We start from the raw sequence: 20,999 nt of genomic DNA on the forward strand, positions 1-20,999 counted from the left end.
CTGATTTTCCTCTGCCACAAAAGTAATTTTTAAGCATTCTGAAGCTTTTCTTTCCCGACTGCAATCTCGGGCCAGTGTCCATTGAATTCTTCCCAGAACTTGAGCACCTGTGCTGTTGGGGTGCCAGCAGGTGCAGCCGACTACCCTGCTCCTTTCTCAGCACAACCGAGGTGGCTGTCTCTTTGGGGGCCAATCGAGACTACCCAGGTGTGGTATCCGGGACATTAGAAGTGTGGGCACACAGGCTGAAGGGAACTATAGAAGAAGGAAGGGATGAGGGTTTACAGATTGTTCACAGAATGCAATTAGGGGTTTTGCCATCATTCAGATGAACATCAGTCACGCTGCTTTGTAAGAGGGAGGATTGCCTATAAAAAAATCCTTAACTAGCAAAGTTTACAAACTACACTGAAGAAGACCAGGACCCCAATGAACTCACAAGGATCCAAAGGGTCTTTGATATTTTTTTTTAGAATGGGAGAAGGGACTTTCAAGCAGTGCTCAGGAAGCTTGGGGGCTCCAGCAATTCTTCAGTGGTTCAGTGCAAGAGTCAAAGATGTAATGATACTCAGGCTCTGTGGTGCTTGGGGCCACCAAGGCTGCACCCAGCGATGCTTGAGGTTCTGTGAATTGAACCCAAGTCAGGAATCTGCTAGAATGTACCCCACTTCTGTGCTGTCTCACAGCTCAGGTCTTTGGGTTTTTAACTTCAGGTGACTTGGAGAAGACAGCATGGTCTGATCAGAAATTCTGCAATCTGTGATGTTGAGTGGTCCACAATTTTGGTATTAGGGTGGGCTATGTTCCTTCTGATGACATTGATTTTTTCACCAAGCTGGGCCTCTGGAGTTGTTGTGATGAACAGCTAGTGTTGCACAGAGATGGATGGGGAGCTGGTAGGGGGAGCAGGAATAATGGATCATAGGAGTAATAGTGCCCAACTGAATTAGGTATTCCATTCGTAATTGTGCTTATTTAAGACTCAAATTATTTTTTCTTTCAATTTGGGTGCAACCACTCTTAAGTTGTTAAGCTATAGATACTTAGTAGGCCATTTGGACTCTTCAGTGAAACTCTTAGGTGTTTCTTTGTTTAGTCAATGCTGGCAAAAAAATGAGGAAAACACTAAGGGCACTTCTGGAAACCTTTGATTTTGCATATGTAAAGCAAAACTAATTCTAATGAAGGATTGGAAAAGGTAAAGAGAAGACAGGATGGAAGGTGTTGTGTCAAGGTAGTCACTGTGAGAAGCAGGAGCTGGATAGTGAATGAAGAGAACAGGCTGGAATTGGAGGCATTTGAAAGATTGGAAGGGAAAACATTTTGTGGTTGGACTGGTGTCTCTGAAATGTGGCAGTGAGGTTGGCTTTGTAACTGTTGGAGAAACTGCAAATGTGATTCAACTGCTGGGATAAAATGAACTTCTGGGGTGAAGAAATGATGTGAGGATGCCTACATGAACAGAAACAATGACTTCCTCTAGTCTTGCAGGCCATTCTATCTCCCCCTATGGAGAGAGACTCACATGAAGCTGGGTGGTGAAGCAGAAACCTGCTTGGTTCAATCATAGCACCAGCATCACATACAGGGTCTAGAAGAGTTTTGGAGGCATGAGACAATGTTCAGTCATCAGCCACAGCTCTTGATTGCAGACCTCATGGTCGCTCATGTCCCAGATCTATGAATCTAGCCAGAAGGTTATCAGTTGCCTCCTGAACCTAAGCTTTAACTTACTCTTAATTCTTCACATGCAACCAATGCTTCTTGATATGGGGCCTATGGGATGGTTTGAATTCTTATATGATAGCAAGTGTACTTATGGAGCAGGGAACCTATTCCAACTCTGCATGATATACACATTTGAGAGCAGACTTTCACAGAACTGAGATCCAGAGAAGATTTGGGAGCTTGGGTAAAGACAAGATTAGAGAGAAGAGAAAAAACACAGTTTTCACTCTAAGTTTCAGCTCTTCAAGCTCTTCTTCCCTGGACCACCGTATCTAAAGGCCTGAGCTTTCTGCTTTTATCCAGCGCACCCTTAATCTATTGCCTTCAAAGCACTAATGGCAACAAGCGAGTTTGTTAACACATGTATTTGTTTTCCATTATGGTTGTTTTGGTTGGTATCTTTACAGAATTTGAAGCTGAAGAGAGGCAGGAAACTTGCCCCTTTTTGTTAACACACGTGCCTGGCACTCTTAAGATTCCTAAACAAGCTTGTCATCCTGGATAAGGAGGATTCCAAGTGTCCTGATATGACTAAAGTGGTAATTGATTTTGCCCTAAGAATGGGAATAGGGAAACTGCAGTGCATGGCCTTGACTGCCTGCTTCTGTAAATAAACTTTTATTAAAAGACAGTCATGCTCATTTGTGTATATAGTGCCTGTCAATCTTTACACTACATAAACAGCAGAGATGAGTAGTCACAATAGGGACTGCCTGACCCACAAAGCTTAAAATATTTATTTTCAAGCCTTTCACCAAAGAAAAAATGATAATACTGTCATAACTACCTCAAAGGAATCTTTGACCTGATAATACTGTCATAGCTACCTCAAAGGAATATTTCATGCAAAATAGTAACAAGATCACATAAAAGGATAGATTTCTGGGACTTCATAGAGCTGTATGGAACAGATTGTTTGACCTATTTTGTGCCTGCCTGCTAGTAAACATTTAGTAATAAATTCTCTTCTGTAGAATATAATCTGGCCAGACATTTGCTTTTATTATAACCTAATAATGCAGTTGTCGAGAAATCATTAACCTTCACTCACCTAAGATTTCTTTGGTGACTTTCGGCTTATTTAAAAAATAATGTAGGCATTGTGTTTGTGCCTTCATGCTATGTACTATCGGAAAGTTAGTTCCTTCTCTGCAAGAGGCAGAGCAGATTTGTCAGTTCGCCCTTCAATCTTGTGTCTGTGCCCTGGAGAGAATGAATCTTTTTGGTAAGCTCTTTACTTTTGTTTGTTTGTGGCCACACCAGGTGGTGCTCAGAATATGCTCCTGGCTCAGCACTCAGAAATCATGCCTGGTGTCGCTTTGTGGGTGATATAGGATTTCAGGGATGAACCTGGGTTGGCGGCATGCAAAGCAAGCGCCTTCCTCACTGTGCTATTGCTCAGACCCCAAGAACATGAGTCTTATGAAGGCAAGGACAGCATATTTTTTTTTTAATCACCATGAGATACAGTTACAAAGCTTTCATGTTTGAGTTTCAGTCATACAGTGATGGAACACCCATCTCTCCACCAGTGCACATTCTCCATTCTCCACCACCAGTGTCCCCAGTATCCCCCAGACCCCCACCATCCCAACTCTCTTCCTACCTCTGTGGCAGACAATTTCCCTCATACTCTTTCTCTACTTTGGGGCATTATGGTTTGCAATATAGATACCTAGAGATTATCACATTTGGTCATTTATCTACTTTCAGCACAATTTCCCATCCCGAACTATCCCTCCACATCATTGACTAAGTGATCCCCTCTCCATTCCAGCTGCCTTCTCCCCCAGCTCATGAGGCAGGCTTACAGCTATGGAATAGTATTCCTGGCCCTTGTGTCTCCTGTCCTTGGGTGTCAGTATCATATTATGTTATTTTATATTCCACAAATGAGTGCAGTCATTCTATGTCTGTCCCTCTCTTTCTGACTCATTTCACTTAACATGCTTCTCTCCATGACCAAGGGATGGAATATTTTCAATGCCTATCATCTCTCAGAGGTCAAACATGATGTTTGTAGAAAGGAAGGAATGGGAAGACCAATATCTGGACATGTGTGAGTGGAAATTTGCTAGAACTACAACTGGTTACTAGAATGGACCCAACAATCAACTAGCTTAAGAACCAGGTAAAGGGATCCACAGTAAACACAGGCATCCTATTCTCTCAGAGTTGCCAACCTGCCTCACTCCCTCTGAAAGAAATACAGTGAGGTTTAAAACCACCCAGTGACTTGGTCAACACTGTGTCCTGAATTCACCACAGACCTTTTAAAGCAGGGAGCATCATTCACATTTGACACATGAGAAAAGTGAGACATAGATCCCAATGGAATGAGCTTCTTCATTCAATGCTTTATTCACCATGTCATGGTGTCTCCATATTTGAGTCTTTTTCATTCAGTGAATACATGAATGAATTAAATTCTTTTCTCTTTTTGCATTGCTACAAGAGGGTGGCAGTTGTCACCTTGTTCTAAACTTGTTCAAAATCAGAGGATTCTAATTGCCAACAATTTTAGGACCCCGAGATCCTGGACTGGAAGATAGATACCTTTATCCCTTGATGGAGAATCCGAATTCTTGACTAATTTCATAAGATGCCCATAGGAACATTCAGCGATCCCTGTCCACCAAATTTCTATAATGAAGGGGGTGCTGGCAAGTAAGCAAGGGTGTGAGATTTGATGACAATGGAAGGAAGATGGATTTTAATTTTGTTCTTTTACCTGTTTTTCCCCTTTGTGTATCATTTCCATGCAGAAATTGGGAATTAATGGTCACATCAAACTATCTGTCAACGTATTACTGTTCTTGCAGCATCAAATTATGTTAGCAATAATGTTTCCAGCTGCCTAGGACTCCATTGCAATTTAATTTGAAAGGAACTCAAATTGCATTTTCAAATGGAAGAAAAAATTAATTTTACATACAAGCAACTCACCTCCACATTTTTCAGCCCCATGCCCCAAATTATCTCAATTTAAGTTCAACTTTGAACAGTCTATATGTTATAGCCAGCACCACATACAAAGATGAACGCAGAGAACATTCATGATTTGAAAATCTGCTTTGCTGCTCCCTTTTTTTTTTTAAATAAGATGTTCTGTCTTGATTAAGGTCAGTAGGTGATTTTATAGCTCTTGCCTTTGACAGCAGTAACAGAGACTGGGTGCCTATATGGAACCAAAAAAAAAAATTCTCCAATTGTGACTGAACCTCATGATTGGCTTTAACAATTGTAGTATTTTAGAGCTTGTACCCAACCTTTTACTTATTGCTTTCTCCCTGAACTATGTTAGTATATTGATTGTGTTTTGATCTTCAGCCACCCCCTATGCTCTATATTTATTCATTCTTAATAAGTTAGTATCTGTTCTGGTTATAAAGTAGAAGAGACTGAGGGACTCACCAGTTAGCAGAAGGTGGACTTGAATCAAACATAAAACAATGAACGCACAATTGAATAAGGGTTATGCGGGAAGTGTAATAATAAGTCAAAGAAAACAGAGGAAGAGGTGCTCATGTAGTTTACATTAGAAAGACTTTGGGGAGAAAGTTACATGAAAAGAGTGACACTGGCATTGAGCCTGGGATACTTGATAAGGGTCTGATCAGTGGCATGCCCCAGAAAGGGATGGATGTGTACCAAAGAGTGGGGCATATAAAGACTCAGAATAATTCACTATAGGCATACTTGGTTCAGTGATGGAGCAATGGGGGAAAAAAGGGAAGAAATTTGGAGTGAGAGAATATCAGCTGCAGATCGAGTTCAGGTTTGTAGTTGAAAATAGTACATTGGCGGTGGGAAATTAAGTGTACACTGGAGAGGGGACAGATGTTGGAATACTGTATGACTGAAACCCAACCATGAACACTTTTTTAACTGTGTATCTCATGGAAATTCAATTGAAAAAAAAACTAAAGAAAATAGTACCAGGGGAAATGACCCTTTCATGAGCAGGAAACCAGTCTATGTGGCAGAAGCAGCCGCAAGAATGAGAGCTTCACATTCAGGTTCAAGTCCATCAGCCACATGCATGCCCCCATCCCTGCCACACACAGGAACACAGGTGGGTCTGGATGCAACCAGAAGCCTGTGGCCCCTTTCCTTCCTCGCAACCTGCTTCCTCAAAGGGCCTAGTACACTTGGGTGTGGGACCTCAGTCCTCCTATCCAAACTGCACCCGCTCTCTCCTCACTCCATCTCTTTAGAGGGCTGGGGTGATGGCTCAATGGGCTGGCACACACATTTTGCATAGGAAAGCTCCAGGTTTAATCATCGACACCATAGGGTCCCCTAAAGCACCACCATGTGTGGCTTAAGAAAAGGTATTTATTGTCGGCACCCCTTGGACCTGGGGGTGCAACACATAGAGAGTAGAAGTAGATCTGGGAAAGGCCATGAGAGAAGCGCTTCATGCTGGCCCTTAAAATGAGTGGGAGGCCCCTGGAGCAGGAGAGTACTCTGGGTATCAGGTTTGAAGTCTGACCCAGCAGGCAGAGGATCAGGACCAGGTAGGTTTATTTGCTCAGTGACTTCAGCTGCAGGCAGAGGGTTCAGCTTGTAGAAGACTGGCGTGTACACTCCAAAGCACAGTGCTCAGGACAGGGTCTCCATGGCCAAATCTAAGGATTTGGGGAAGAATACTCAGCACCCAGGTGGCTCACTCCTTTATTTTTCTATCAGAGGATGATTTTCTGGTTTTCCACACCAGCCTAGCTCTCTTCTTACTGCTTGTCATTACACAGAAGGTCATCTGGACAGAGCCTTATCTGGAGGCAGAAACTATAGGCTCTGGGCTTGGGTGTATTTACACGGGGGATGTAAATTCAACAAACCCATCTCCACTGCACACACAAGGCTTTCTCAGCAATTTCCAACTTGTTTGCACCAACTGAATGTAAACCTGTGACTCTCCCGGTTGGAGGCAGTCACTTGAGCTGAAGGTAGGTTTAGCAGATGAGACTGGGGAGAGGGGTGTCAGATTGAAAGCGTGAAAATTTCCATCATGCATTTTCCAGGCTGGATTCTATTGTGTAGGTGGCATCAGGACCTTCTTTGGCTTGAATACAAAAGTAGATCCATCCATTTGCCTTTGCGACCAGGGGATGTGCTGGAGGGGGTGGAACCGGGACTTTGGGGGTTCCCGAGAGCACATTGCCATCTGTTCATTTTAGGATAAGGCACATGAGCAGGAGCCGGTACAGACCCTGCTCTGTGCTGCAGGTGCCAGGCAAACAGGACAGGCCCTGACCACCTGAGAGGAGTGATGGAGAGGTGAACAAGCAACTCCCCAAAGCGTGACCACTGCTCAGTGTGCTCGACAGCTGTGCGGAGTGTGTGGGGACTCGGTTGTGTGACTCTGACTAAGTCATGCCTTTTTATTGGCCATCATTCTCTCTGCTGAGAGTTGTTTCCAGCAGGTAGAGGCTAAGCCCTGAATTTCTGCTTAAGAAATAGCTGCCAGACTTGCACTTCGAGCCCGTGTTCTCCCTTGAACATGGTTCTCCTTGCTTGTCTCTGTTTCTTTGCTTGCTTATTTCCACTCTGGAAAAGCCCACTCAAACATACACTTCTCCTTCTGTCTTCCCTCACATCTTTCAAAATAAATTTCCATTTAAAAACTATCTTGGTTCAGAAGAAAGAAAGAAAGAAAGAAAGAAAGAAAGAAAGAAAGAAAGAGAGAGAGAGAAAGAGAGAGGGGAAAGGAAGGAAGGAAGGAAGGAAGGAAGGAAGGAAGGAAGGAAGGAAGGAAGGAAGGAAAGGGAAGGAAGGAAGGAAGGAAGGAAGGAAGGAAGGAAGGAAGGAAGGAAGGAAGGAAGGAAAGAAAGAAAGAGAGAGTCAGACCAACAATCCAGTGGGTAGGACACTTGCCTTGTAAGCAGCTGACCTGGGTTTTGATCCCTGGCATCCTATATGGTCCCCCATGCCAGGAATGACCCCTGAGTGCAGAACCAGGAGTAAGTCCTGAGTACCACCAGATGTGGCCTCAAAACCCAAACCCTTCCCCAACAAATGAAGAAAGAGTGTCTGAGTGTGTGTCTCTGTGTGTATGAGAGAGAGAGAGAGAGAGAGAGAGAGAGAGAGAGAGAGAGAGAGGTGAGAGAGAGATGGGAAAGAAAGGAGGGAGAAAGGGAGGGAGGGAGGGAGGGAGGGAGGGAGGGAGGGTCCCTGAAAGCTGAAAGAGCTTGGAATCCTTCTCAGTGGAGAGCTGCTATGAAGTGTGTTCCTTGTGGCCAAAGGCATTTGCCCTCCAGGGTCAGATCAGAGAACCAAACGGGCATCAAGTCCCCCCCCCCCCACCACACACACACACACACACACACACACAGATACACCATTCTTATTACTGAATTGACACAGCCTCCCCCATGCTCTGAGGGGACCAGAGAGATGAGAGCACCTGTCACTTTACCTAAGATGCTGCTACTCAGCACCACTACTTGTAAGATGTTCAGAATACTAAGCCTTATTATTTTTCCTACTACTCCTATTTCTGGAGGCAGAAAACACCTTCATAAAACCCAGCAACAACAACAAATACAAAACATTCTACTATGTCTGGAATACTTATTATGTTCCAGGTGCAGTTCTAACTACTTTGCAAACAACATGACATTTCATGCCCCTCCCGATGAAGTTACCTACTATTATTCTCACCATTTTACAATGAAATCAGAAAGAAACCCAAGCAGATTGCATGCTTTGGCCAGTCCTGGTGGGCAGGCAGTATTGGACACAGCATACTGATTTCATCTCGAGCCTGCGCTTCACTACACCCAGCTGAGAGAATGTGACACCAGACTGTGAGGGGACGCTGATCACCAATGAACTGATGCGTCTGTCCTAACAAATGTGTGTGCCTTATGGAATGGGCTTTCTGTTAGGGTGGGGCATAACATTTTTGTATGTTTTCATAATCTATTTTGTACAAACACGTCTGTTTCATTTGTGTGAAGTATCCACAGAATATTCATAATAAAATAAGACACTGACATTGTGATGCATTAGGATCTGGGAATGGTATCAGCAGGGAGGGATGATTGAGAGAGTGTTTGGGCAAGAGGCATGATCTAATCAATGATGGAAGGAGTACCAGGTGATCCTAAAAGGGGGAAAGAAAGGAGAGAACAATGGGTTAAGGAGAGAATAGAGGGTGTTTTCCAAGGAAAATGCCCAAGGAGACTAGGACATGATGGCCAGTTTGTTGATGAAAGGGTGATTCCAAGGAACATCCGTAGGCTGTATGTGAATGGATGTTGGGGTGGAGGTGCATGTGTGCAGAAAGAGATTCTTTTCCCAGCCTGTGAGCCTTGGTTTAAAACCTACTGATTTCCCAGGGGGAGAGGATGCAGCTTGATTAAACCTAAGGAGACAGGTGAGAACTCCAGTCACCTTCCAAATAAATACCTCCCAAAGCATTGTTGTGTGTTATTGGTGATCTCCAAGATGACTTTGGGAGGCTCCCTGATGGACCCTTAGGAATTCAGCAGCTTTTGCATTTATTGTTATCGTTGATATTTATTTACGGCAAGCGAGGGAAAGAGATGGCAAGTGAACAAATAAATAAAAAATTGGACTTTCCCTTTATATGGTTTCCTTTTCAATGCAAGATTTGTAAGCAAGGGGGGGGGAGGAGTTTGATTTAAAAGATTACTGAGCAGAATTAAATTATATCCCAGGTGGCAAAAATCATGAAGGATGTGGGTGAGATATTAAGTTTCAAAAGCTGCTCCTCCACCCCCTCCAGCCACCCCTCCCCCCTTAGTGGAGCAGCCATTTGCCTTGCTCAGAGCCCTTTTGTGCTTTGCCTATCTTGCAGACCCAGTGCATGGTCCACAGAATGTGGAGATCGTGGATATCCGGGCCCGCCAGCTGACCCTGCAGTGGGAGCCCTTTGGCTATGCGGTGACCCGCTGCCACAGCTACAACCTCACGGTTCAGTACCAGTACGTGTTCAACCAGCAGCAGTACGAGGCCGAAGAGGTGATTCAGACCTCCTCCCACTACACCCTGCGTGGCCTTCGTCCTTTCATGACCATTCGGCTGCGCCTCCTGCTGTCCAACCCCGAGGGCCGGATGGAGAGCGAGGAGCTGGTGGTTCAGACGGAAGAGGATGGTGAGTTTATTTGGGAACGGCAGGCCAGCTTTTGGGGGGTGTGCCTAGCATGGGGGAGGTTGCCCCTACTGCTTATACCTCCCACACTGTCTCAGCCTCACCGTATCACTGTTCATCTGTTGTTTATCGATTTCCTCGAGCAGGCACCAGTTAACATGTCCATTCGTCCTAGCTCTGAGGATTTACAAGTGCCACACTGGAGGCTCTTTCAGAGTCAGGGAAATGAGACCCATCATTGTTACTGGGTTTTAGTAAAGTAAAGTAAAAAGTAAAGGCCCTCCCGTTGATCATCGATTTGCTCGAGCAGGTCCAGTAACGTCTCTATTGGAGACTTTGTTGTTACTGTGTCTGGCATATTGAATACTCTCGGTAGCTTGCCAGACTCTCCGAGAGGGGCGGAGGAATCGAACTCAGGTCGGCCATGTTGGCTGCGTGCAAGGCAGACGCCCTACCCGCTGTGCTGGGTTTTGGCATATCGAATACACCATGGGGAGCTTGCCAGATTTTGCCGTGTTTGCTGTGTGGGCAGCATACTCTAGGTAGCCTGCAGGGTTCTCTGAGAGCGAGTACTAGACAATAAGAGGTCGCTTCTGGAAGCTTGGTTTTATAGCCTCTGGATCTTGGCCATTGATGGGATTACATGGCACAGGGGGCAGTTGGTGGGTGTAACTGTCTAGCTACTGGAAGATGGGGGATCTGGGTGGAGGAGGCCCAGTCCCAATCCAAGCAGGCTTGGAGATCTCAGCCCCAGGTCCCGCACACCTGGGTTCCTCTGCTGGTTCCTTCATGCCTGAGGCTCATCCAAGCGTGTGGAAAGTGTCTTAAGCATGGCTGTCTCAGCCTCAGTTTTCCCAAATCTTTTCTCCAGGGCTAGGCCGGCTGTGCATGGCCGTACCTCCAGGGGGCACTGTTCCCAAGGATCGTCCCAGCTACATCACAGACATGCAAGCACGTTCCCCACCACTTCCCTCTTCTCACTTCATCCCACCTTCTGTTCTCCACATTTCACCACCGCAAGCCTCTTAAAAAGAGACACAGGCTACAGTCAAAGTATGTGGAGTTTGGAATCCGATAATTCTGCACTGCGTAAGAATTAAAATCAGACAATGCACAGAACGAGCTTAGATGAACATTGAGCATATCCAGAAATACAGACTCAGTAGGATGGAAATCCTAGGGGCATTTTGAACCCAGACTATTTTTTTCTTCTTTTATTTATTTATTGAATCACTGTAGGAATAGTTACAAAGCTTTCAGGTTTAAGTCTCGGTCATACAATGATCAAATACCTTTCCCTTCACCAGTACTCATTTTTCACCACCAAGAACCCCAATATACCCCTCTCCCACCCCTCCCAATGCCTGTGAGGCAGATGATTTCTACTTAAGTTTTCTCTACATTTATTACATTCATTATTTCAACAAAAGATGCACCATTATTGTTTAGAATTACTCCCCCCCCCCCACCCCAACAATCAGAATTGCTGAAAAGGCATTGTGAAATACTTTGTTTTCTATAGCTGGTTATGAGAATCATATAATGATTTTGGATTTCTGCAAAGAGCCAGATAATTTCGACATTGGTTTCTGTGTGTCTGGTGTTATGGCTGTGCCAGAGAGCCGCTCATGGCGGGCAACTCGTGACCTCGGTAGGGCATGAAGGATGAGCCGGTACCACCCCCCCCCCTCCCATGAGACTGTAGTTGCCCCGTCATCGCCAGCTCATACCTGGCTTTCCCATAAGCTCTGAGGCAGTGGCCACCTTGCTGCCAGGGAAGAGGGGAGGCGGGAGGCGGAAGGGAGCAACACCCTTTCCCTCCCAGGGAGGCATGGCACCATAGTTTAAGGCATGGTCCATTCACTTTTCTGCTGCAAGCTGCTGGGCTCTGGATTAAGTCCTTTTGCCTCTGGAGCCATGGCCGTGCCAGAGCCGCTTGTCTGGGGCAACTTGTGACCTCGGTAGGGCGTGAAGGACGAGCCAGTACTGTTCCCCTTCCCATGAGACTGCAGTTGCCCTGTCATCGCTAGCTCATACCTGGCTTTCCAATAAGCTCTGAGGTGGTGGCCAGCTTGTATGCGTTCCAGATGCATTTCTGCCAAAAGCCACTTGGTTTCGAGATTTGTTTCTGAGTCTCTGGGATCATGGCCATTAATCAGCTTGATCAGGAGCCAGAGAGGCCGTTTGTAGGCGGCAACTCGGGGTCTCGTTGGGATGGAGAGGAAAGGGCCAGTTCCTCCCCCATATGATGAGGCCCGGCGTGTCTTATCACTGCAGGCGCAGACCTGACTGTCCAGTGGCCTCTGGAGGATGGTGGTCACCGGGCCACCAGGGGGAACAGGTCAAGGCACGAAACCTATTCCCACCTGGAGTGGCCCAGCGCCAATAACCTACTGCAGGAACAGGACGCATTTCTGCCAAAAGCCTTTGGGTTCTGAGATTCATTTCTGAGTCTCTGGGATCATGGCCATTAAGCAGTTCGATCAGGAACCAGAGAGGCCATGCCTCCAATTATATAGCTGAGCCGGAGGTGGTTTGTGGGTGTGTCTCCCACATTCCTAACTTTTGGCCATTTACTTTCTTGGTAAACTTTGCCCCAATTTTGGGGGGTCTGGCCAAAGGCACAGCAGCAGTTTTGGGGTATCTGAAAGTCTGAATGGTGCCATCAGGCTGCTGATGCACTCGCCTCACAGGTACAGATTGATCTGCTGGTGGCACCATACCCCCTCAGACTATTTTTCTTAAATACTAATCTCCTTGTCTACACTGACTTCATCCTCTGTGTCTCTCATCTCACTGAGTTGAAACTCAAGGTAAGGAAGTGAAGTCAGCCCATCACCCCCATCTTCTACTCTGCGTTTGGACAGGGTTGCTTTCTGCACTTACCCTTCACAGTGTCCCTGAGTTCAAGAGTCCTCACATCGAGAGCATATGCACTTCGTGGCACACATGGTATTTTTTGCTCCTCTGTCCTCACCCAGGCACTTCCACCAGCTTGGAATCAATCTCCCTCTTATTTGCAAATGAGTTCTATTAGACATGCAGGATTTCTTCACATGCATCTTCCTCCAGGAAGCTTTTCCTAACTTCCCCCGGTCTCGTTGGGTATTCCTTCCCAGGCAGCCCCTGCATTTTGCATGTAACTCCACCACAGGTTATCATGATTGTGGTGAAAGAGGTTAGAACCAGCAACTCTGAGGACTCATCTAGGAAACACTCCTTCCTGGATGCCTTTTGCTCTCCCCTGCAGTTTAATTTATTACTTTACTTTAATTCACCTTGAGTTATGAGGTGAATTAAAGAAGTTTTCCCAGGAAATACCGTGGAAATCATGAGAAAGGCAGGTCAGAAAAGGGAAGAAGCCAAGGTACAACTTTAGGCCAGGTTTAGACTGGGTCTGGGGCTGGGATGGGGAGAAGACTTCTGTCCACTGGAGACCTCCTCAGGGTAGCTACATGAGTTCTTGCTCCAAATCCTAACAAGGAATTTCCAGCATGGGGGTAGGGAGGGACACTTGGGAAGTTATCCTTAGACAGGACACATTGGGCTCGCAGCACTATAATCCGTAAACTGAGGAGCACAAAATAGCATAAAGGGGTCAACAAGGTATCTCAGTGGTAGAGCACATACCTCAGGCAGAGCATCCTCTGTGCAAATGTATGCTGTACTGTTGCTTCACGAAACAATCCAAAGACCCCGTGAGTCCAGGGGGATGCTTCCAAGTCCACTATAAGATGAAGCAAGCATGCTAACCTCTGTCCCTGATCCCTGATGATCATTTCCCCAAGGCCCATCCTAGAGCTTCAGGGATCACACAAGTTACCTTCTAAACAAACTTTGCCTTACCTCCTTTAAGTCTATCCTGTCCCCCCTCATTGCTGCCTCTGCAGAGTGTGCTTCTGAGAACAGCAGTGGTGTCTCAGCTGCTGTCAGCAGGGCTCCTACCTGCCTTGCAGTGCCTCCCAGGCCTCTAGGGGGGCCACCCCTATCCACCTCATTGGCATCCAGGCCACCTGCAATCTCTGCTTCCTTTGAATCCAAACCTGCACTCAGAGAAGCCAGCTCTGCAGCCAGGTGTGACTGGGACAAGTGGTCAAACCCGCCCAGCCTTGGTCTCCTCATCTGCCGAGCTGTTGTTCCTGAGATTACCACCTCCTGGATCTCTGTGCTCATTAAAGCCACGGTATAGAAAACAACTGGAACTATGCAGAGCAGATTGTTATGTTTTCTAAAAAAGCAGTTGCTACATGTGCAACTCCATCAGGAAAAGAATGGAAAAGTCTATGAACCCAGAATCCTCAACATAAATAAGCCAGAAAGCTCCCAGGGGTGCCAGGAAGCCTGCTCAGGCTCTACCACCCAGGCCCAGTGTCCAAGAAAAATCACAGATGCTGCTCCCCAGCACAGTGACGTGGCTGGGGCAGGAGCGTGGTTTGGGGGTGCCTGGGAAGTTCTTGCTATCTTAAATAAAGAGGCACAACTGAGAGCCCTGAACAGGGAGCTTTTGTGAGCTGAAAGAGTGAATTCAACCAGCAGAGCCCACGGCACCTTTGATTCTTTTTCTTGGAGATTCTGCCTGTCTCAGTTTTCCTACACACACACACACACACACAGACACACACACACACACACACACACACACACACACACACACAAAGCCAATCCCAAATCCCATCTGTAAAGCATGTCCTAACCTCTTGTCACCAAGGGGGTAAAAAAAATCACAAAACCTTTATCACAATGTGAGAGTAGCAATGCTTTGAAATTAAATTTTAATTAACATCCATTAATAAAGCATAAATTCTTACTCTACTGAGAAATGCGGACGTTATCGCATTAAAAACCACATCATACCCATCAAACATGATCCTGGCGCCTTGTCCCTTAGCAACACTGAGTTCACCGAGAATACTGGCATCCCCTGTGCAGCAGGATGAGGCCAAACTCCTACCCCCAAGAGGGGAGAGACCCTTTATCTCTTACATAGAGAGTTCATCACCTCAAGGTCAAATGGGTGAAGGAGGGCTTTGGCCGGCTGATTAACTGAGCCCCTCAGGGAGCCAGACAGCAACCTCGATAGAGCTGACTGGTTCCTGCTGCTTTTGTCCCTGCTGCAAAATTGTCTTCTGAGGAGTTTGGAGAATGTGTCATTTCAGCACCCAGGTGCTTTGGAATGGACCCCTGCTGGGAGCGGCTTGGCCTCTCAGCCCCTTCACTGCATCTGCAAGCAACCATTGAGACAGGACTACAGGATTCTTTATTTTCATGAATCTCCAAAGCTTTCTGACAGTATACTTCCCTCTGCCTTTAACCAGAACACGGTCAAGACCAGTTAGGAATGTGGAATACAAAATATGACCTTGAAAGACAAAAGCAACATGGGGGAAGATTTTGCTCTGACTGCCAATTCATGAGCATCTACACTGTCCTATTGGGGTGCTGAGGGGTCTGGTGTAGCTCATGACTCCTATCAAAAGACATTTGAGACATTTCTCAATTTGAGAGATTTCAAAGCTATAGAAAAATGGAAAAACTAGCATAAGGAAGCCTTACAAACTCCTCACCCACATTCACCATTTGTTAATGTTTTGCTGCATTTTCCTTTCATGTTGATGGAAGGTACATATAGTGGAAATATCATATATAAGAAAGCATAGAGTATGTTTAACTATTTGGAAAGTAGGCGTGACTCCTGACCCCATCTCTGTCATACAGAAGACAAAAGTTTCTCCAGAACCTCCTCCTCGCTCCTCTCTAGACCTCAGCATCTAAGAAATTTACCAGCAGGCTAGAGTGATGATATAGCAGACAGGTGCTTACCTTGCACACAGGTGATGGGGTACCACATATGATCCTCTGAGCCCTGCCAGGAGTGATCCCTCAGCCCAGAGCCAGGAATAAACCCTGAGCACTACTGGGTGATGCCAAAACAAACAAAAATTTACCTTGACTTTAAACCTATTAAATAGGCAATTCACAACCACAGTTCCAATACTGTGATTTGATGTGGTAAGTATCCAGACTCTCTCATACGAGACAAGAAAAAGAGACATTGTTTGGCAAACAAAAGTTCGTGGGGTTGAGGATGCAGTAGCTCACTAGTTTTCAAGTATCATCCACAAACATAATGCCAGGGAGTCCACCAATCACTCAGATATGCTAGAACCTCCCCGCCCCCATACCCTCTCCCCCAGGCCTCCAGTGCCCCCATGGGACACTTATTCTCATTATAAAGGAACTCACTTGTCTGTGCAGAGGTTCTTTGAGGTCCTCTGGGTTCCCTATTCTATAAAAATTTCTCATTCAGGGCCAGAGTGGTAGTAAAATGGGTAGGGCATTTACCTTATATGTGGCTGACCCAGGTTCAATCCCCGGCATCCAGTATGGTCACCCAAGCATCGCCAGGAGTAATTCCTGAGTGCAGAGCCAGGAGCAACCCTTGTGAATCGCTGGGTGTGACCCTCCCCCCAAAATTTCTCATTCAGTGGTTTTAGTAGCCCTTGATGATTCTCACCTGAATGAACTGTTACAAAATCTTCATTTTTCAATCTACCCTTCCTCCTGTATATGTATTAGCATATTTTATGGAAAAGTTTTTTTCTCTCCTCATTTCCACCTGGGAATGAGTGATCCTACTGAATTCTCAATCCTCCCCCCCCCCCCCCCCCCCCGTGTAGTAAAATGCATTTCTGGGTTTGTTCTCCTTGATGCTCATTGTTGTTCCAATGATGACAGGTAGCTGCCCCTTATGGTAGGCTGCTGGTCCCATGGATCAGTTCTCATTTGGCTCCCTTGCTCCTGGCTTAACCAAATATCCTGGAGTATATTTATAATGTCTCTGCCCTGACCTGAAATCTACTACTTATCCAATGATTTCTTTTTGTTTGCAGTGCTGAGTGGTTTTTGGCACAAGGTAGATGTCCTAAGTACACCCAAGGGAATCATCTTGTCTTGAGGTACATCCAGTTTGGTAGAGCTGGGAAATATAATTAATCTGTTTTAAGTCATAAGCTCATATTGATTCAACTCAACCCCTCTAGAATTCTTCTGGCATTACCCTCACTCCATTTATATCTCTCTTCTTTCATAGTGACAACCTTGGTTACCAATAGCTGCATCTCCTCACTGGTTCCATTCTATAGTACACGTGAAGTAGTTTCAGAATTATAATCCAAATACTCCCAAATAAATAAGAAATCCTCTACCTTAGCTAGAAGTTTTAAACACGGTTCTTTTCAGTTTTGTCTCCCCTCCAATCATCAAAATACTACATTCAAAGCTTCTTTCTTCTCCCTGGTATGCTTGCAATACTAAGGTGAAGCCCAATCAGGTTCCTTTGTTTCAATGTTGGGGTTTGCCTTTTCCTCCCTCGTCTTTTAAATTTAAATTTTATTGTTTTTAGTCAAAACAGTCGCAAAGTTTAGAGTCAAGAATCTATACCAAAAAAGGCACATCCCGAGAAGCCTTGTCACCTTCACTCTTCCCTGTTCTTTCTGCATCTGAAAAAGAATCATTTTGACTTATTTCAGATTATCTTTCCAAGATTTGTTTTGCAAAAGAAGGAAAAAATATTTTCCTGAGACAAGGAGATAGCTCAAAGGACTGGAACACACATCTAGCCTGACCTGGACCCGGGTTTGATTCCCAGCACTGCATAGCCTCCCAGCCTTGCCAGTAATAGTCATAGTGAACCTCAGCACTGCTGGGGAGGACCCCCCCCGAAGAGTATTTTTCTTTTCCTTGCTTCCTCCATAGAAGATGCATTATTGACATTCTCTGCTTTTCCTATTTTTATTTACTTAATATATCCTGGACATGACCCCAAAGGGGGTTGCACAGATTTATGTTCTTTTTTGTCGCTGTTTGGGACTTCTTTTTATGGCCTTGCCAGGGATTATTTCAGCTGAGTCCTGTAGACATTCAGGCTGCTTCTGTTACTCGTTATCAGAGCTGACACTGGAACAGAGAACTGAGCATCTGTTGTTTGCTACTTATGTGATTTGTCTAGGCATGGACAGATACTCCTCTGTAGAACTTGTATAATTCTGCCTTTTTACCAGCAGTGTAGATCCATTTAAATCTTTATGCCAAATATTATTTTTCTTAGTTTCCAATAAGGAAATGTAGCCTCCCATGTAAAAATTATACAGACAGAGAATTGATCATTTGGTGCACATTTAAATAAACTTAATGATTTGATTTCTTGGGTTGTAGGCAGGTTGGAGGAGGCTGCATGTTGTGAAGGATGGGTATATGTATGAGATACAATACCCAACATCTGGAAAAGAAGAAAGTGTGAATAAAAATATGAGATAGTAATAACAAAGCAGGAAGGAACACAGTTCAGGGTCATTTAAGCAAAAGGAGGAATGTTATATAGGAGGTACTCTGCTTTGAAGGCATCAGTTAATTAGAGCTCACTATCTTTTAGATGTTGAGAAAGATAACCTTGAGACTTCATAAAGGGTAGTGAAAAGGCAGTTGTGGTATCTGAGTGTCCACTTTGAGCTAAGCATAATGCCTCGATTCTTAATTTGTACCATCCAAAAATTCTCTGATGTAGATGCTTTGATAAAGTTGTATGGAAGAGAAATCTGTGGTGCTCTCTAAGGAACCACTCCAAACATACCAAGTAAAAACTAAAACAGTCAATAAAAAATCCCTAAATATTATTTATGATTTATCTATCCTCTAATATTCAGTTCTATACCCAGTCAAAATCTCCCTTATACACTCTCTGTTTTATTAAGTCCTATAGCATTATCACCTAAAATACCTCTCTTTGTATACATGCATAATATGTCCATGTTGTATGTGTGTATAGTGTAGTATATTTTGTTCTTTGTGTGGTAGGTCTTATTACTTATTGAATCTATGAATATATGACACCAAAGCCCAGGCATCTTTCATAATATTATGGAGCCCTTTTTATGTTCACTACTTTAAAAAGTGTAGTTAGGCTCTTACCCTCTTCTCAGCCCAGCCCACTCAAATAACTCCCAAAGTTTCCTATTGTACTCTTGTTTTTCAATAAAATCTGTCACTATCCTGCAAAGGAAAAGAAAAGTAAGAGTTCATAGTAATACATTTACTCATGTTATCTATAAAGCCAACTCATAGTGGCTTGCTATAACTTACCATTAGCCTCTCTTTCAGCATCTGGGTACACTAACACCCCATTCATTGCTTGAAATGGACCACTGTGGAGATATTTACACCAATGAATTGGACAGCCACCTTGGTATTGTGCTGGTTTAGTTTTCCTGGAAAGCTAGCTGTGAAATATTTACTAACACTTCACTGTGTAGTTCTAATAAAATGTTATATTAGATATCTTAAGATGTAAACATTTATCCAGAAAGAAAAACATTCAATAAGACTGGAAAACACCAGTGAAACCAAATAGCCTAAATCCATCTTGACTCCATAAAATTCATTTACAGTCTTATGTAATGCTGGTCTCTCAACCATTTCCAAATACCTTGCTTAATTCCAAAGTTAGTTTTGACTTTCTTTATAGTGAATAGCAACTAACCAACTGACAAATGTGGTGCATGGCACCTGGAGTGGTGTGACGAAGCATTTTTTAAAAGACCTGAAATAAGCAGGAACAGCAGCTTTTGTTGAATCTGGACCACTGTGTTTTGTTGATTTTTTTTTCAAACCAACCAAAGACTTCTCACAACTATCTTCTGATTTCACTCTCATCAGCCCCACTTTTCATATATGAGGATGGAGGTTAGAAAGGAGAAGAAAAGGAGAAAAGGAAACTTCCCTTGATCACATTCTTACCCTCCTTTTTGTTGAAATGAAAATTTCCCCTAAATTACCACCTGACTTTAAGGCACAAGAAAACATCTGGTTTAATTACAGTGAATTTACATGAACCTACTGACAAGAAGCACAGTTAAAATTAGCAATTTTAGTGTGCTTTTTTTTTTTAAGGGAATGAAATTATAAAGTAATTAACCTTTGTTGTAGAACTCTGTCAAAAGAAAGGAAAGTTCCATGCTGTTAGATAGAAGAAGAAATGAAATTGTGGAAAGGGAATCTGTGGATTCATTAAAGAATTATAAAGGGGAAAAAGAAAGGTAATGTGACACAGAATTAGGAGAGAAGACAAAAAGGAAATTTTTCTCTAAAAAGACTTTTAACAATGAGTGAGGGAGGTGGAGAAGACACACTATATAATAACGAATGGAGCCTACTCCCTTGTAAAGGACTTCCTGGCCTATGGAGTTAGGTGTGTGGAAACGAGCTTGTGTTCTGGGGCTGAGACATTCTGGCTTTGTCGCTCATAGGTAGGAGACTGCCTGGCAGCCTTTCGGAGCCCACATGCTTCGCAGGTGATAAGGAGGGGAGTGATTCAGAATACATACTTTGTATACAGAGAGTCTGGACACTGCCCAGGCTCCATACTTTACATTTTAAGTGCATATTTGCTTAAATTACCTGCATTCTGTACACCTTAGTGACACCAACCATAAAACAGGATAGAGTGATAGTATGGGTTTTCAGTTTTGTCTTGTTTTAGGGGCAACAGAGTAGTGCTCATGGATTACTCTTACTCCTGGTTGGACTCAGGGAACCATAGGTGATGCCAGGGATTGAACCCAGGTTGACCACTTGCCTTACAAGTATCCGCTGTACTATTGCTACAGACCTAGTACAAAGTTTAAGGTGTTTGTCTTGCCTGCAATTCAGTTCAATCCATATGCTTTCCCTTGATCACCATCAGAAGTGATCCTTGAACACAGAGCTAGGAGTAAGCCCTGCACGTGCGCGCGTGCACACACACGCACACACACACACACACACACATACGCACACACACACAAACACACCACACACCACACACATACACGTGGGGCATGATATTAATGCTACCATTCAATATGGCGCATTGACATGCAAGTCTGTACATTAATCACTTTGTCCAAGAGCTGGACTAAGTGGTATCTGGCCAATATCAGAAATGGCAGGCAGAATTTTCTTTTTCATGAACTAAAGATTGAACCTAGAGCTTCACATATATGCTCTATCACTGAACGACATCTCCAGCCCACCAAACAGCTTTCTAATCAAGGGTAAAAATTAAGTTACCTTAATTTTTAAGGTTAAAAAAAGGCAGCTATATAAATACTCTATC

The 20,999-nt window shown here is 44.3% G+C and overlaps 1 protein-coding gene across 16 annotated transcripts in view; it reads left to right on the forward strand.

Moving 5' to 3' along the window:
• PTPRT (protein tyrosine phosphatase receptor type T) overlaps positions 1–20,999 on the forward strand; it is a 1,141,641-nt gene that overhangs the window by 728,375 nt on the left and 392,267 nt on the right. For all 16 annotated transcript variants that reach the window (XM_056121254.1, XM_056121255.1, XM_056121260.1 and 13 more), the window contains exon 8: positions 9,557–9,853. In XM_056121254.1, coding sequence (XP_055977229.1) covers positions 9,557–9,853 — 297 coding nt within the window. The remainder of the gene's footprint in view (positions 1–9,556; positions 9,854–20,999) is intronic.

The sequence above is a fragment of the Sorex fumeus genome, unplaced genomic scaffold, assembly GCF_029834395.1.
Source record: "Sorex fumeus unplaced genomic scaffold, SorFum_2.1 ptg000044l, whole genome shotgun sequence".
NCBI lineage: Eukaryota > Metazoa > Chordata > Mammalia > Eulipotyphla > Soricidae > Sorex > Sorex fumeus.